This window comes from Halichoeres trimaculatus, unplaced genomic scaffold (genome assembly GCF_033239565.1).
Source record: "Halichoeres trimaculatus isolate MK-OKI-2021-1 unplaced genomic scaffold, fHalTri1.1 fHalTri1_scaffold_17, whole genome shotgun sequence".
In the NCBI taxonomy this organism is placed as follows: domain Eukaryota; kingdom Metazoa; phylum Chordata; class Actinopteri; order Labriformes; family Labridae; genus Halichoeres; species Halichoeres trimaculatus.
Window position 1 is genome coordinate 2,880,954 of NW_027437195.1, and position 16,910 is coordinate 2,897,863.

Consider the following 16,910-nt stretch of genomic DNA (forward strand, 5'->3'; position numbering starts at 1 on the left):
TACTCACCGTGAAACCAGGGCCTACATTCATGTTTCCTTCTGGAACTTCATGTTTCTGCTCATATTATAAAACACCTTTTAATACTCTGGTGCTCTTCATTGGAAACCTTCATTGGTCAGATATGAAAAAATCTGTAAATGGGGGAGTGTTGTACTTTATTTTAACATGTGGCAGACAAACAACTGCAGCTAACTTTTTAAAACATCTACAAATAAGAGATTTTTCTCAGAAATGATTTAATACAATCTAAGTTATAGATTAACAGTCATGTCAAAGCTCATTTGATTGAGTAAGGATTTCTTTATTAAAAATCTTTAGAAGCTACAACAAATAAATAAATAAATAAAAAACCAGAAACATCTCACTTGTGGATTCTTTCAGACCAGTTCTGGTAGTGTAGTTTCTATCAATGTGTTTCTACAATCTTATAACAGAGGGGGGAAACATTTTCTGCATGCATCTATATTTCTGTTGTGTTTTGAAATGTAACCTAACATTTGCTAATGCAAAGTCTAGTTTCTGCAAGAATGATACGTACATATAATACACAGTCAAAGAATGAGTCATGAGTAAACACTTTGAAATTTATTGAGTATGTTAGGTCCAATTTGTAGACTATATGATCAGATGTATAAGAAATATAGAGCTGTGGTTAAAAATGCATGTTCACCTCACATTTGTCCTTGACAGAGACTGTCCTTTAAATCTGCAGTTTCTGATAAAAACCCAGGCTAATGGAAAATAAGCACATGCTAAAATAGCTGATTAAGTAACAGCAACACACAATGAATTTAATGAAACTATGGGTAGAATTTTCAAACATCATTCACAAAAAAACTAAACGCTGTAATGACATCATATAAATTCAGCAAAATGTACAAAAAATTGTAATTACACTTTCTGATACTCCTTCACTCTGTCCATTATTATATGGAGGCAGCCTGTGGTCAGCTCAAGTCTGGAAACTCAGAAAAGCAGCCAGCTTGGTGTTATAGACAGTAATAAAACCTTTCTGTCTGTAGTAATGCTTCTCAAACACAAGTATTATTCTTACATAGTGTAGACACACCTTTAAAACCTGTTGAGGCTGGATGTTTACCACATTAGTGAATAACATTACCAAGCAAATATAATGACAATAACATTTTTTTAGTTAGTTTGATTTTTTTTTTTCGAGTCATGGGAGTTACACGTCTGTGTACAATTTGTGTTAAACTTGAACTACTCAGTGTTTGCTGCAACTCTGTCACAATGTAAAACATTTTACTTTTGTTTTTATTTGTGTGTGTGTATGTGTGTGTGTGTGTGTGTGTGTGTGTGTGTGTGTGTGTGTGTGTGTGTGTGTATATATATATCCATATATATATATATATATATATATATTTCTGTGTGTGTGTTTGTGTGTGTATATACAAACACACTTTTATATATATATACACACACTTCTATATATATATATATACACACACACACACACACACACACACACACACACACACACACACATATATATATATATATATATATATGTATAGATAGATAGATAGATAGATAGATTTATTTAAAGATACTCTGTGTGTGTCTTTTTAAAATTGCAGTCAAATGTTGGTGTCACCTTTTTGTTCAACCCATGTACTTACAGTGGAGAAAATAAGTATCTGATGAACTGCAGATTTTGAAGGGTTTTTTTTTACTTCTAAAGAAGTCTGTCATTTTATCCGAGGTACATTTCAGCTTTGAGAGAAAGAAACAAAAAAATCCAGGAAAGCACATCATATGATTTTTAAATAATTTGCATTTTATTGCAATAAAAAAGTATTTGATTCAACGGAGAAATAGAACGCCTTCGGACAACTGTTTTTGCTGAGACATTGTTCTGTCTCTGCAAAGACAGGACAACTGCACCGTATTGAGGGTGGGCGAATGGGGGCCATGTACTGTGACATTTTGGGCAACAACCTCCTTCCCTTCACAAGAACACTGAAGATGGGTCGTAGCTGGGTCTTCCAGCCTGACAATGACCCCAAACACACAGCCAGGGCAACTAAGGAGTGGCTGCTGAAGCAGATCAAGGTCCTGGAGTGGCCCAGACCTGAACCCAACAGAAAATCTTTGGAGGGAGCTAAAAGTGACATCCCAAAAACCTGAAGATCTGGAGAAGATCTGCACAGAGGAGTGGACCAGAATCCCTGCTGCAGTGTGTACAAACCTGGTCCAGAAATACAGAAAATTTCTGACCACTGTAACTGCAAACAAAAGTTTCTGTACCCAGTATTAAGTTCTATTTTTCCAGTGTAATAAATACTTATTTGATTCAATCAAATGCTGACTGATCATTTAAAAATCATACAACAGACATCTCTGGATTTTTTTAGATTCTTTTTCTCAAAGTTGAAGTGTACCAAGGATAAAAATTATAGACCTTTTCATTCTCTGTAAGTGGGAAATTTTGCAAAACCTGCTGTGTATCAAACACTTTTTTTCCCCACTGTATGTGTATAAGAGGTTATGACTTCACCACAGGGATATCTTTGCGCTCATAATGCTTCCTGATGTACTCAGTAATGGCCCTTTCATTATTAATCTCTTTCCTGAACAACATGATGTAACACTTTGGGGCCAGGTGACAGCAGAGGATGCTGTAGCTGAAAACGAGGATGGCTACACTCTGAATGGACCGCCTGTACTCTCCAAACGTGCCGATGTCAATCGGGATGATGAGGATCCAAACAATCAAAAACAGCATCATACTGGTGCTGATCAGACTCGCGTTTTTGTACAAATCTGGCAGCTGTTTGCCCTTATATGCAAAAATGAAACAAGTTACAGCCAGGGCAGTGCTGTAGCCCAGCATTGAGACAAAGAATGCAGTGGAGCCATTGGTACACTGCTTCAGGATCTCTTTCTGTAAAACCTTGTCATGAGGACATGGGGGATAGAAGTAGAACCAGGGCACACAGAGCCCCACCTGAATCCCAGAAATGATAAGCACCAACACCATGGGCTTGTTGAGCCTCTTCACCCAGGAGCCTAACTCTGTCTTAAAGCTGAAACCCACTAGGATCTGGAGCAGGTTGGCCAGAATGCAGGAGATGCAGAGGGAAAAGGAAATGCCAAAGAAAGGCAGACCCACACTGCAGCGGATTTTGGTGGGTTTTCCAAGGAAGGTAAACGCCAGACAGAAGCAGAAGAGCAAAGACAAAAGCTCCAGGAAAGACAAGTAACCTCCAACAGCCTTAACAATGGGAGTGCTGCGATAGATCGTAAACAAAACAGCAAACACCATGACGACGATGATCCCAAAACCTGACAAACAAGTCAAAATAATGATGAAGGGATCTGACCAGAGCACAAACTTCTCTTTTTTGTCCAGACAGGTATCCTTCATTGGAGAGGAGATCTTCTCTTCACAGCTTTCACACTTTGCACCTAAAGAAACAGGAATATACAGTCAACTGAATAAGGACATGAAAAACATGTTAGTCTATATATTTCTTTGGAAATTACCATGTGACAATTACACTGGTACATTTGTTTTTCTAATACACAAATAAGGAAGTTCTAAAAATACAGCATTCAGACACCATCACAGAGAAACAGTGTGAGAGTGAAGTCTGTGGTACTTTTAATGCAAATTAATGCAACACTGGAAAAACCAGAACAGGTAGTTTACCAGTGTCTACACATCATCACTAACATGCACACAGACACATGAATACACACACAGCCCATCACACACAACTTATTTTCTCCCTCTGCCCCTCTCCTTGTTTTTTTAATTTGTGTTCAAATCTATCCGTGTAACAAAATGCTTACTTATCAACAGTGCTAGGATTAACAGTGTTGAAAATAACGATGTCATGAACGCTGTTACTTTTTCCAATAATGGGTAATCTAATTAATTACCATTTCAAACGTTGCAACACTGTTATCGTTACGTACAGTGAAACGAGACGCGCTACTATTGCTGTGTTCCATTTGTACTCAGAACTGGGAAGTCGGGAGTTGGAGTGATGTCATCTCCGAATTCAGCATTCCAGTTGCTAAGTCAGAAAAACTTGCCTTAACAGCAATATTTCTGTATATAAACATGGAATAATACTTTCTCTATGGCTGATTTATCGGGACAAACAAGACAGAGATTCTTAAATAAAAAGAATAAAACAGGAGCTTAATCACTCTTCACACCCAAACTCGGAATTTCCAACTGGAAACTCAGGGGTGGTGTGGGTGCTCCGACTTACAAGTCAGAAATTCCGACCTCGGGGGGCATTCCCACTCTGAACTCATAAATTCCGACTTCTGAGTACAAATGGAACAAGAGAGGAACTTCAAATAAATACGAGGAAAGGCCACACACAAGTAATGATGAGAACAATCATGTTGACACGTCTTTAACAAAGAGCTGATGCTAAAGAAAACTTTTCAGAAACAAATATCACACAGCCACCTGTGTGTGTCTGTGTAACCTGCAGTCAGAGAGGATATCCTGCAGCGTTTTTGGATTAAACCAACTCCAGGGAGAGGGGTGGATGCTTTTCCAGGTTTGAATGTAAGGCACAAATAACTGACTTGTTTTAACTTGAAAGACATTAAAGCTGACAGGACCAGACTCAAAAATAAGGGAGGAGAGTGGCAGACAGGTTTAAATTCCTCCTAAATTGGGAGCATATACAATCTGGCTCACTTAGTCAGACATAGGCAGGAGCTATATGCACAAGTCTGGAGCATCAGGAGCAGTCTGTTGGGTGAAAACTGGCATTTTTAGGAAGTATAGACTCTACATTAACGTCAGGATACGAACACTAATTCAATGTAGAACTAAATTCTTTGGCAAAATTGAAGGTTTTTAAATTAAGTAACCCAAAAATTACTTTCCCCTATTAATTATATTGATGAAAGAGTAATTCAGTTACTAATTCAATTACTTTTTTGGGAAAGTAACAAGTAACTATAACTTACAACTTTTTTAAAGTAATTTGCCCAACACTGCTTATCAACATACCTGTGTCAACAAGTTGACTTCAATCTAAAAGCTCCAAGATTTGCAGAGCAAATCATGTTAGGAGTAGATTTGTTCATAAATTGAGTCAGGGACCACCCATGGATGTTGTTGTTTTCCAGTAGTGTCCAACCTTTACCAAATCAGGGCCCACTTTCAAGTCTCAAAAATTCTGGCAGCCAACCCCCGACACCATAAATTTGGCCATAATGGCATAATGGAGTCCATATGATGCATTCTCAGAGCACTTCTTTCATTCTTTTACTAAAGATTGAACATGAAGGACTGAAATGAATACTGCAATGTAATCCTGCTGCAAAGTGCTACGGCCAATAACAACAAAAGTTCCTGTCTCATTTGCTTGTCACATGTCTAATTCTTAAAAAAAGAAAGAAAGAAAGAAAGAAAGAGAGGAGGAAAGAAAGAAAGAAAGAAAGAAAGAAAGAAAGAAAGAAAGAAAGAAAGAAAGAAAGAAAGAAAGAAAGAAAGAAAGAAAGAAAGGAAGAAAGAAAGAAAATATATTTAAAAAGATTTGAAAATGATAAATCATTTTCAATGTTACTGAGTTTTAAAATTTGAAACTTTTTGTATATTTTTATGTTCATATATTAACTTCCACCCCACCCACACACAAAGTGATTTGTTGGCCCACTCACAATTCTTTTGCAGCCCACCAGGGGTCATGGCTCACAGTTTGGGAATCCCTGTTGTATCCTATTGAATTGTGTTGTATTGATTGTGTGGCAGTGAAAACTTGGTCTAACCCCCTTGAAAACAGTTGCTAATCTAGGAAACTTAGAGCAGCACCAGGGGCTACCAGTTCATACACATCACAACAAATGGATCCACAGAAAGGAGTTCAGGTACAGTCTAAATATGTATATGGGTGAAAGACGTGTGACTGAAACAAGGTTTTTCATTAAAACAAAATCTGCCCCAAAATTTCCTATGAATATGGTTTTCTCAGGCTACTACACTGTTAAAAAAATAATTTAAATAAAATAAAATAAAATACCTTAAAATGACTTTAAACCAACTGACCCAAAAACATTACTGTCTACAGAGTACTGACTTACTAAGTACAACAAAAGCCATATTATCAAGTTTAGAAATAAAATGTTTTAAATTTACTTTAAGATGACACTTCATAACAAAAAAGCTTATTTTGTCAGAACACTTGCATTACTTCTAGGAAGGTGAATTATTTAATACTTTTCATGCTTTTGTGGTTACACCATTTGACAGTTTAATAGTTCTTTAAATGGTTAAAAAAAAGGTTGGAAAGGTCGTATAAAATATCAGGACACCAACAAAAATGCAAACTACACATTATGAAAAAAAAATTGTATGTGTTGGTTTAACAAGTTTAAAGCAGATTTTTTTTATACCAACCCTTATCTGTGATGGCGAGAAAGGCAACAGCAGCAGAGCTGGTGAGGGACTTCGTTTCCAAAGGCTCACTCTATGGAAAATCTAATTCAACTGCTCACACATTATACTTTAATATATGATGTAGTTCTATTGTATTATATATCAGTTTGTTTACATTTATCATATCACATCTTAAAGTTGTGGATCAAATTGTAGCAATCATGTAGTACGTATTATATGGACATGCACTGTATTATCACGTATCAGGAAGTATTAGAAGGTATCTGTGTGTTTCCTTCAAACCTTATCGCTCTGTTAGAGGTTAAAATACCGTACCGTTTCCAGGAGAAAACTCTCCATCTGCACAGGGGACACAGTGCCTGCAGCATTTCTTGCCTTGCAGTTTCAGTTCCTGCCCTGGTTTACATGTTTTTGAGCAGTTGTAAGTCGTTACCTATGAAAAAAGGAAGCATTCATTCATAAGATGTGTGACCTGCTTCAGGGAATAAAAGTCTGATTGTATCGATTGACCTTACCAGCACACTGCCCATTTTTTTAACAAGTTCATCTGGGACATTTATCTTTCCACGTGGCCAGTAGTCTCCAATCATTTTCAGCCATTCATCTTGAGATTCAGCCATGTCCCAAAAGACCACATCATACCCTAAACTGGGGTCCCCATGGGAGTCAAAGTCTATGTGTGTATTGCTCACGGTGAAGTTGACCTTTTTGATTTCCAAAAGAAGCTGTAAAAACAAACAGGAAGAAAAGACCGTCAGCACACAGTATGTTCAACAATCAAACATTTTCTTCCTCAGATACGATCACTTTTCAAACCAAAGAGATTAGATGGCAGCTGCTGAATGCAAGGCTTCAAAATATGGTCCTCAAGCCATCAAGAGTGGCTATCATGGCTTTTCTTTGATTAAACTGCCCATGAGTGGAAGGCACAAACTTTTTGAACCGCAGGAGTAAAAAAAAATAGAATAAAGTAAGAAAGAAAAAAAAGTAATAAGCAGAGGGTTCTCACCACTGAAGAAGACACTATAGCCCGTTTCAACTGAATGGTTTAGTTCAGTTCGTCTCAGGATGGCACGCATTTTATGGTATTTTCACTGACTAATCCTGGGACAGACCCCCAAATAACCAAACCTAACTGCTCTGTCCCTGTACCCTTCAATTGGCACCCTAGATATTTAAATACAACTGGTGGAAAGAATGGTCACTTCCTGTGTGACAGCAGCTGCTGTATTTCTCCTGGTGGCACACAGCCTTCTCTGAAACAAAGTTTGATTGTTCTTTGTATCAAAGAGCCACATGCCAATCACAAAGAAGACAAATTGCTGGATGTCTTCATTGTTCCTCTTTGTTTACTTTGTCGCGTTTGTCTTCTTTGTTGGATTTATTAGTGGGATACGTTGTGTTGCGCTGCCATGGGGTAATGCTGTTATGTAACTGGTTCCGGCTTACATGCCGCTTAGGCTCACCGATCCAACTCGTACCAAACCGTACAGGTCCAAAGTGAACTGCTTGGTGGTAACGGGGCTTAAATTGTGTCCATCCAACCGTGTTTTCACAGGCACTTTAACTAAGTTTTGCGCCTCAAGAGGACAGTTCATCGTGTTTTGACCAGCCAAGGGGGCAGTTCCGTGCGTTTTGGTTCCTAAGAGGGCACTTTCAGACACATTTAAGCTACCTACAGAGCGCTTAAGGACACGTGTTTTTCAACAATTGGGCCAAGTGGAGGGTGTGATCACCTGTGCACACCACCGTAGTCCATGATTAAGTCAAACAGGTAATAACTGGTGAATGAAGCAGTACTTACATAGCCCTTTTCTAGTCTTTCTGACCACTCAAAGCGCTTCAATCACACCACGTGCAAACACTGATGGTAGTGGGAGTTCTAGGGAGAAACTATCATTTGTTTCTGTTTTTAATCTAATCAACCATCTAGTTCCACACACCACTGACCAACAGTGGGAGCAATTTGGAATTCAGTGTCTTGCTCAAGGACACTTTGGCATGTGGCTTCAGGAGCTGGGATCCCCCAACCTTCCAACTGAGAGACAATAGCTCTACCGCTGAGCCACAGCCCAGACTCTCTCTCTCTTTTTTTTTTTTTCTTCAAATCTAAATCCTTCATTTTGGTCTTTGTTTATAAGCTGGATTGGAAAAAGTTGAGATGTCAGATCCCTTGAATAAATCTTAAAAACTGACTCACATGTGATGTTCAGTTTTGGGAAAATATGTCTCCTGATATAGTCTGTAGATATCATCATCATCATCATCATTCAGCTTTTTCACTTTGTGTGGTGTTAAAGAAGTGAACTAAAAATTGTAAAAATCGTGAATAGCGTGCGTTGTATTTGAATAAGCATCTCAAAAGAAGAATCAAATCAGGAGAAAAGCATATTGTTTCTACCCTAGGATTTATATCCCAGGAAGGTTTATATCAGAGAGGACCGTTAAATTTACCTCCAAAGCTGTGAATTTGGTGTCACGTTTGCAGCGGCGGCTGTCACACTGGAGCAGGCGTCTCAGACCCTCAGCAATCACTTTGACCGCTAAGTAGGTGTTGAATGATAGATCCTGGTCAATGTAATTTGCCAAGGATTCCACGTCCATACAGTGCGTTGATCCTTGTTGGCTGTTTGTCCGTGAGCAGTTAGTTTCCCTGTTCGGCTCTGACTGGTTGAAGCAGGGTGGATAAAGGGTCAGGTAATGCTTCAGGATGGCATTGGAGGTTCCATTGAACATGGAAAGGACATAGTCTTTAAAACCAGGAACTTCATTCCTCTTCGAGATGAATCCAAAAACCTGGCCTGCCAACTCAATGCCGGGAAGTGAAGCGATCTTTGAAGAGGTGGACCAGCTATCACTGGCAATCCAAGTTCTGTTGAGTTTGTGTTCGACTGCTGCTTTCATGATGACGTAGACGTTGGATTGTTTGGTGAACAGGACGATGGCCTCAGCGGAGGATTTGTTAATGCTGCTCACCAGCTCATCAAGCCTCTTGTTAGCTTTGTCAATGTTCTGATTGAAGTAATCTGGCAGGATTTCAGTGAATTCAATGCAGACATCCGTTTTCCTGAAGATGTCCAAAAGATTATCACTGCCATACTTCCCGTACGCATCGTAACTTCCTACAATAGCCACTGTCTTCCAGTTAAACTTCTCCACCAGCTCAGCAATGGCCATTGTCTGATATTCATCGCTGGATATCGTTCGCAAAAAAGTGGGGAACTTCAACTTCCTGCTGAGGAGCTGGCTGGTTGATGCATAACTTATCTGTAAAAACATGATCAGCCAGTTAGAAAAGTTCTGCATGAGGTTTGTGTAGATAATAATGGAAACCCTTGTTGTAAGCAAATGTGAATACATACTTAAAAAAACTGCACATCTCTTCCACTCACTGCACACAAAGTATATGTTGTAATACTGTTTTTCATGCTTTTATGTCTTTTTATCACCTTTTGGACAAGACTGAAAGCTTTTCTGGTGTCACCATGAAGCCTGCCATTTTTGATGCTGGGCTATTTAAAATCACTTTGGCTGATGGGTAGAGGTGTCAAAGACTGTAAACATACATACAATCAGTAGTCGTCCTCTTTTAATTTCAATCAGTGGTGTATTTATGCATAGGCCTGGCTGTGCCTGGGCCCCAACCAATCAAGCTGCTTTCTTTTTTTTTAATAAAGCCCTGTTTTCCACCAGCCCTGTTTGGTGGAAAAAGGGCTTTATCAGTACGGTTTGGTATGGATTGGATCAGTCTGGTCCTGTTTGAGAAATACAGCAGCTGCTGTCACTAGGGATGGTTACCAAATTAGGTTCTTTTTGAGGTATCGACTGAATTCTGCCAAAAGTACTGGGATTCATGTAAATCAATAGGTACCATGTTTAGGTACCTAAATGCATCCTTGTGAATATGAGGGAGTGGAAGAATAAATATTGTAAATTGAAAATAATAGATTTTATCATTAAATAAATGATATTTTTTATCATTACTGAAAATTGGTACTGTTGAGTACAGGTACCGGTTGCCAGGTACCGGGCAATGGTACTGAATTGTTTCAAATGTGAAAGGTACCCATCCCTAGCTGTCACACAGGAAATGATGATTCTTTTGACCAATCAATGGTCTGCAGTGTTGTAGCTCCACCTTCTAGGATCAGTTTGGTTTAGTACGGCACCTCAATAGAAGGGTCCCATAGAGTGGGACGGTACAGGACGGTTATCGGGGATCTGTCCTGGGATTAGTCAGTGGGATGAACCGAACTGAACCGCTTGGTGGAAACGGGTTTAAATCTGTTCTCTGGAACCCAAACTTGCCAGCATACCCAAATACTGCTTATTTTGAAATGACTGGCATTTACAAACCATTTGTCTAACCCAAGAACTGAAAAAGACTGACTTAATTGTCAAATTTTCAAGTTTTAGAGCGTACCTCAAGTAGAGTGATGCCAGAAACATTTCTAAACACACCATAGAAGATGGAGAATTTCATCAAAAGAAAATAAGAAAATACACCAAGGTGTTCCGGCTAAATTCTGTAAAAACTACAAAAAAAAAAAAAAAAACTTTCTCTTGCTGTCAGCAAGCCCTGAATGATTGACACACACCCTGTATTCACGCTCCAAAAATCCTTTGAATTTCACCTGAGCCCATTGAGGTGTATGACCATAATGCAGTGAAAAATGAGTCCAGGGTGAGTAAAAATAATCCAAACATCACAATTTGTATATTCTTTGAATGCTGTGCCATCACCAGTACTCTTTCTGTGTTCCTTAGGTTGAGGGTATCTGAAATGTGTTGTAAACACTAATTCCTTGTTTTCTAATTTTTGCAAGAATAAAATCTGAAAAATTCAGTTCAAGTTTTTCTTTCTGTCTAATGATTTATGGCTTTTAAATTTCCTTACACTGCATGAGGACATAATTGAGTTAGCATATAGCCATGGTTGTCTTAAATCTATAAAGGTGCAGTTCTTCCCTTTACAAAGAAAGATAAGAAGACAGTGACAAAAACAAAGACTGACCAGAAACTGCTTGTGAGCCAAAGGGTTAAATTGACTTAATAAGTTGTTTGCATTCCTGATCTCTTCATTCATTTCATATCTGCCTATTTTAATACATATTTAATATCCACCATTTATGAAATTCATTGTGTTCACTTTTTTACCAGGACCTGCTGCAGGTTGATTTCTGGCTACGCCACTGGTTACAATGGATTATTATTGTTAGACAAATAAATGAGCAGTAACCAAAGACTGACCTGTGTGACAGAGGACAGAGCAACAACCCGTGCAACAGCAATCGACACTTCTGAATTCCCTTCCCCGATCACCGCCTTTGTTCTGGATTCAGGTAAGGCAGGATGAAAGTCTGGAGGTACCAAACAGGCCTGAGGGTCTGACTGAGCCCTCAGCAGCTGCAGCGTTGCTCTGATGGCCAGGCTGACGTCTCCACAGGTGTCGTAGATGTCGTATCCGATGGTGATGTTAGGTAGGACCCTGGGCGTGCGCTGGTTTATTTCTCTGATGGCGTATATCATCACCTGACTGTGGAGGAACGCTGCTATGTTATACCTGAAAAAAAAACCACACAGTGAACTCCAGTCAGCTCAGCCACATACGTGTGTGAGGGGAAAAACACTTACCTACTGCAGGAGGATGGGCCGTGTGTTGTGTTTCTGTTGGTGTGTATGTGAAGAGGGAAGAGTCCTCCAATCATGATGTCTCCTGGTGAGTATGCATGCACAGGACCCTTCTCCCCTGAACACAAGGTGAGCGCACCTGCAATGATGAAGAACACGTAGGAGGACATGGTGGATAGACGGGAGGGAAACATGTGAGTGCACATGTTCCTCTCTCGTCAGAATGAACAGACTTCTGGACAGCTGCTCTCATATAACTTCCTCCTGGGTAAAGTCACGCAGGTTCATTTGCATCCTCAGAACCTGTTATTTGATGCAAAGCACTGACAGAAACAAGCCTGTCCTTAGAAAACGCCATCATGAACATCGTGGTGATTTGAATTTCTCTGATTTATTCACAGATAAACAAGACACAGCATCAGTCTTTCTAGGCTCTGACATCCAACAAGGACTTTTTTCTACAAACTGCAATTGATTTGTAAAGATTTTACAGTTTTTATCAGTTGTTTACACACAGAGGGATGGGTACCAAATTAGGTATTTTTATAGGTACCAACCGAATTCTGTAAAAAGTACCTGGTACCAATTCCCATAAAACTAAAAGGTACCATGTTTAGGTACCTAAATGCATCCTTGTGACTGTGAAGGAGTGGAAGAGAAGGCGATTTTCCACACTGGACATAAACACAGCAGGTTATACATTTGAGAATAAATATGTTAAATTGAAAATAAAAAAACAACAACGATATTTTATTATTAAACAATTTGATACTTTTTACCATATAAACACAAAAAAGTACCAAAAATTGGTATCGTTGAGTACTGATACCGATTGCCGGAATCAGTACCAAATCGTTTCAGATGTGAAAGGTACATATCCCTTACACACATTCTGGTACTTGAGACACAGTGACCACAACATGTGACCTGTGCACCAACCATCTGAAACAATTCTGCTATACTACAAACACAATTACTGCTTTACACTCAAACTGCAGTTTCTAAAACACACTTTAAAAAAAAACACTACACACAGATCTCTGAATTTGGCTCAATGTAATGAAGAAAATTTCTTTTTATCCCCACAAATAACACTCTGTCATTCACAATTCTAAAGTTAATAACATTACTGTGCACTCTGACTCATCACATGGGCAAACTCCTGTCACATTTTTACAATCAGCAATCAGAGCTTAAGCATAAAAAGACAACAGGTGAGCTTTTCTGTTTTGGAACGATGGATGACAACACTGGAAACAGGCAGAGCCAGAGGTGTCCACCATGGTCTGCCAATGAGGGAGGCTGGGCAAAGGGTACAGATGTGAGCAGTTTTACTGTACCATCCATCATCAGGACTTTCTGAACTGAGAACAGCTTTAAAAAAAATAAAAAATAAAAAATAAAAAAAAAATAAAAAAAAAACTACTCAGTGAAAAACTGCAGGACTGCAGGTCAACACAGGACTCAGAGAGTACAGTAGGACAGAATGATCTGTGGACTGTAGGACTGTGAAAACAAAGTCTGCTCATTTGGAAAATGTATTCTTACTTTGTATTTCTGTATCCACAGTATTTAAATTATTTACAGTATTTTACCTTTTACTGTTTGTAGCAGATCTGAAAGATTAATAACAGGAAGTGGTCTCAAGTGGGAACGTCTCAGTCTCCTGATCAATCATGAAAGATGAGCATAGTTTTATTTGACTGTTTACAGTAAATTCTTCTGTTGTTTTGTCTGTAGACCACTGTCTGTTCAGCTTTGTGTTGGTTGGGATGTTCACTGTGTTCATTGTTTTTATTTAGAAGAAGAGTGTCCATTCCTCATAGTGTTTTTACACTGATCTCATCAGTGTTCAGCTGCTTTTATCAATGTCTCTACATATGGAGGTTTGTGTGTCATTACAAAACAAAACACCATTTAAAATAGTAACACTCTTCTGATTGTAAAGTTTCATTTTGCAAATTAAGGGATTTATCCATTGTAAGTGTGTTGTTTTAATTTGTGTGTAGAGTTCTGAGAGAATGAGGCATACTTTCAGAAAATGTGTTTAAACAATTGAGAAGAACTGTAATGTTACAGCAGTTTGCAGGGTGTCCACTAGAGGGCAGCATGCTACAAAGCTCATTGATTGTCCTGTGCCTTCACAAAATAAAGGGGTACTTCTTCCTCCTCCTTCTTTAGCATGTCTTACAGCACATGCAGAATGTGGTAGGCAGTTTGCCTTCATAGGTTTTGCTTTTTTGTGGACGCATGTGTTGCGTCTCCCTTCTAGATATATCCCTGATTGTAATCCACACTTGAGATTATCAGCACTAGTATAGATTGTTTGGAGGTACTACTTCTTAGCTTCCTGATCGGGTCAAGCAGGACCAGATTGATATACGATCAAGCGGCAACCTCCGGTCTAAAAATATGATACAATGCTGAAGTGCTCAATCTGCTGTTTCTCCAGTGTCCTCCTGAGGCTGGCTCCAGAAATCCCTGAAGTTACAAACACCAAGCCAAAAAAGCTGTTTTCACAGCAGAAATAAACATATCTACAGCCTGGTTCACAAAACGTCTCCAGTCTGGATCTCTAATTTCACTATCGGCACACACTGTACTGGGGGAGATTTTTTTTCAAACTCAGCAGTTTGAAATACATTGAAATTGCAAGTTTGCCCAATCAGAAGCACAGCTCAGGTCACATGACTGACAGGTGCCCTAAGGCTGTTGGTGTGACCCAAAGCCCACGTCACTTCCAATATGGCAGCGCAAGCTGATTATCTTCAAAAATCTGTTTCAGAAACACACAGGTGATGTCAGGGAGAGAACCTCCATTAATTATTCAATTATACAGTTTATGTTTACGGCAAAACAGTCTTAACCAAGCTCAAAAATAGGTTGTTACTAAATGCTCCTTTTAAGTCTCTATGACAACACCACGCTGACCGATGACGTTTAGCAGTGAGAAGAGAGATCTGTGTTTTTCTCTGCTGAAAATGATTTCTGTGATTAATTTTGTAGTGATGGTGGACACTGGAGCCTAACTGTCAGACAGAAAAAGGACAGAAGAGCAGAAGAAAGTTAAACAGGAGAGAGATAGAGCACGAGCTAAGGGCTAAGACAGGAGCTAAAATGTTTGTGCTAATGTTGATTCCAACCCACAGTCAGCAGTTATTCTGCAGTGGTCTGTTCAAACTTGAGAGTCTATCAATAAAATGAGGAGTGAGGTCACGTTAGCTCTGATTGGTAGATGACTGGCAGGACAGAACCAGGATTCACTAACGTTACACATTACAGACATGTCACAGAGCACTGAGCACCTCTTCAACAGGATGCCTTCATGACAGTGTGTCAAAGGGTGGCGCTGCAGTGCAAGTTAAACAGATCTTCCTCACAGTGTCTTCTACTGATGCACAGTTTACTAATATTACATCTGAGATGAAATAATAATTTGAAAATCAGTTCAGGCCCAAATGACTAGGTTATTAACTAAGTTATTACCCTGATGAAAATATATTGATTCTGTCAAAGGCCTAATGGACCGGCCCCAATATCTCTGATCACAAAGAATGACTGAGATAAAACAGTATGACAAAGTAACACACTCATGTGACTGATGTCAAGTTTCCTCCTCACAAGTTTCAGCTGCTGTAAAAGACAGCAGTGTAAACAAACTTAATTTGTGCTTTTAGATGGTATGAAGATACATGCAACTGGAGGAGAAGGTGGACAGGTACAGACACAGAAAGAGGCGGAGCAGGCTGATGTACAGAGGATGGGTGAGTTTGTGGGACAAAGGGGTGGAGCAGGAAAAGTCAGTGTGACTAGGGGAGAAAAAATCGGTTCACATTTGTATCTGGATTTTTTGTTTTACAATTTTTTGATAATGGTTTCCTTTTTTTTTTTTTTTTGTTTATATGCTGAGTTTGAAAAAGCTTATCAATTTTATCCAATAGGGGGGCAAAATGTTTTTCTCTGACTCACACATGATGTGCATTTTTTGGGAAAATATTGCTCCTGATATAGTCTGTTGACATCATCCTCATCATTATCACCATCATCATTATCATCATCATTTAACGTGGTCTGGTGTTAAAAAAAGACAACTTAAAATCATGAAAATCAGAAATATCAGAGAATTGCAATTTCAACTGAATCAGCACCCCAAAAATTCATAAAAGGATCGAATTGAAAGGAGAGCATATTATCCTAGCCCTATCACAAATCTTAAGTCTAATTTACTTCTTTATTTCAGGTCAAAGTTTATATTGAAGAAGCAGGCAGGGGTCTTATTATTTCAGATTAAAGTGAAGTATTTCATAAAAACACCCCCCGCGGAAATTAATAAAGCTTGGTGTTTAATAGTTGCTGATATGTGACACTCAGTTAATCTTATCATTTTTCTATCTCAAGCTCTCATACTTTCTTATTAATTCAGATTTTTAAGTTGAATTACATTTTTATAATGCTCATATTTACCGAGATTAAGATGATGTATCTTATTGTGCTTCCTAATAAACTGTAGTAAAGTTGGTTACATATTTTTATACCAGGACAGTATGAATCTGTCATTTTGGTACCATTCCAAACTTTTGATGGTGAAACCGATTATCTGTTTTTCACCTTTAGTGTTTTTCTCTGAGGGAGGCCTCACAACAAATCTGCTAAGAGCCCCAAGGAGCAGCCCTGCCTGTACATTTATAAGACCTGATTCCTTTCAACCACAGGAGTGTTACCCACCCACTGTGAACTTTCACAGCAGGAGAATTAAAAAAAAAAAAATGCTGCTTGTTTGGTGTGCTGTCAGTCTTCTTGTCTGATGACAACCTTAGAGCAAATCTACAGTTTAAAAATCACAGCTTTTACTGCAGAGAGTCTCATTTGATGTCATTGAAAAAG

At 38.8% G+C, this 16,910-nt stretch overlaps 1 protein-coding gene across 1 annotated transcript; it reads right to left on the reverse strand.

Annotated features, from left to right (window-relative positions):
* Positions 1-2,507: 2,507 nt before the first annotated feature.
* LOC141806732 (G-protein coupled receptor family C group 6 member A-like) lies at positions 2,508-12,196 on the reverse strand. Its single transcript, XM_074692396.1, has 6 exons — positions 12,030-12,196; positions 11,646-11,958; positions 8,850-9,662; positions 6,911-7,120; positions 6,711-6,828; positions 2,508-3,430 (listed from the first exon to the last, which is right to left on the reverse strand). The coding sequence occupies exons 1-6, from the start codon at positions 12,194-12,196 to the stop codon at positions 2,508-2,510; spliced, it is 2,544 nt and encodes an 847-aa protein (XP_074548497.1).
* Between the last annotated feature and the right edge of the window lie 4,714 nt (positions 12,197-16,910).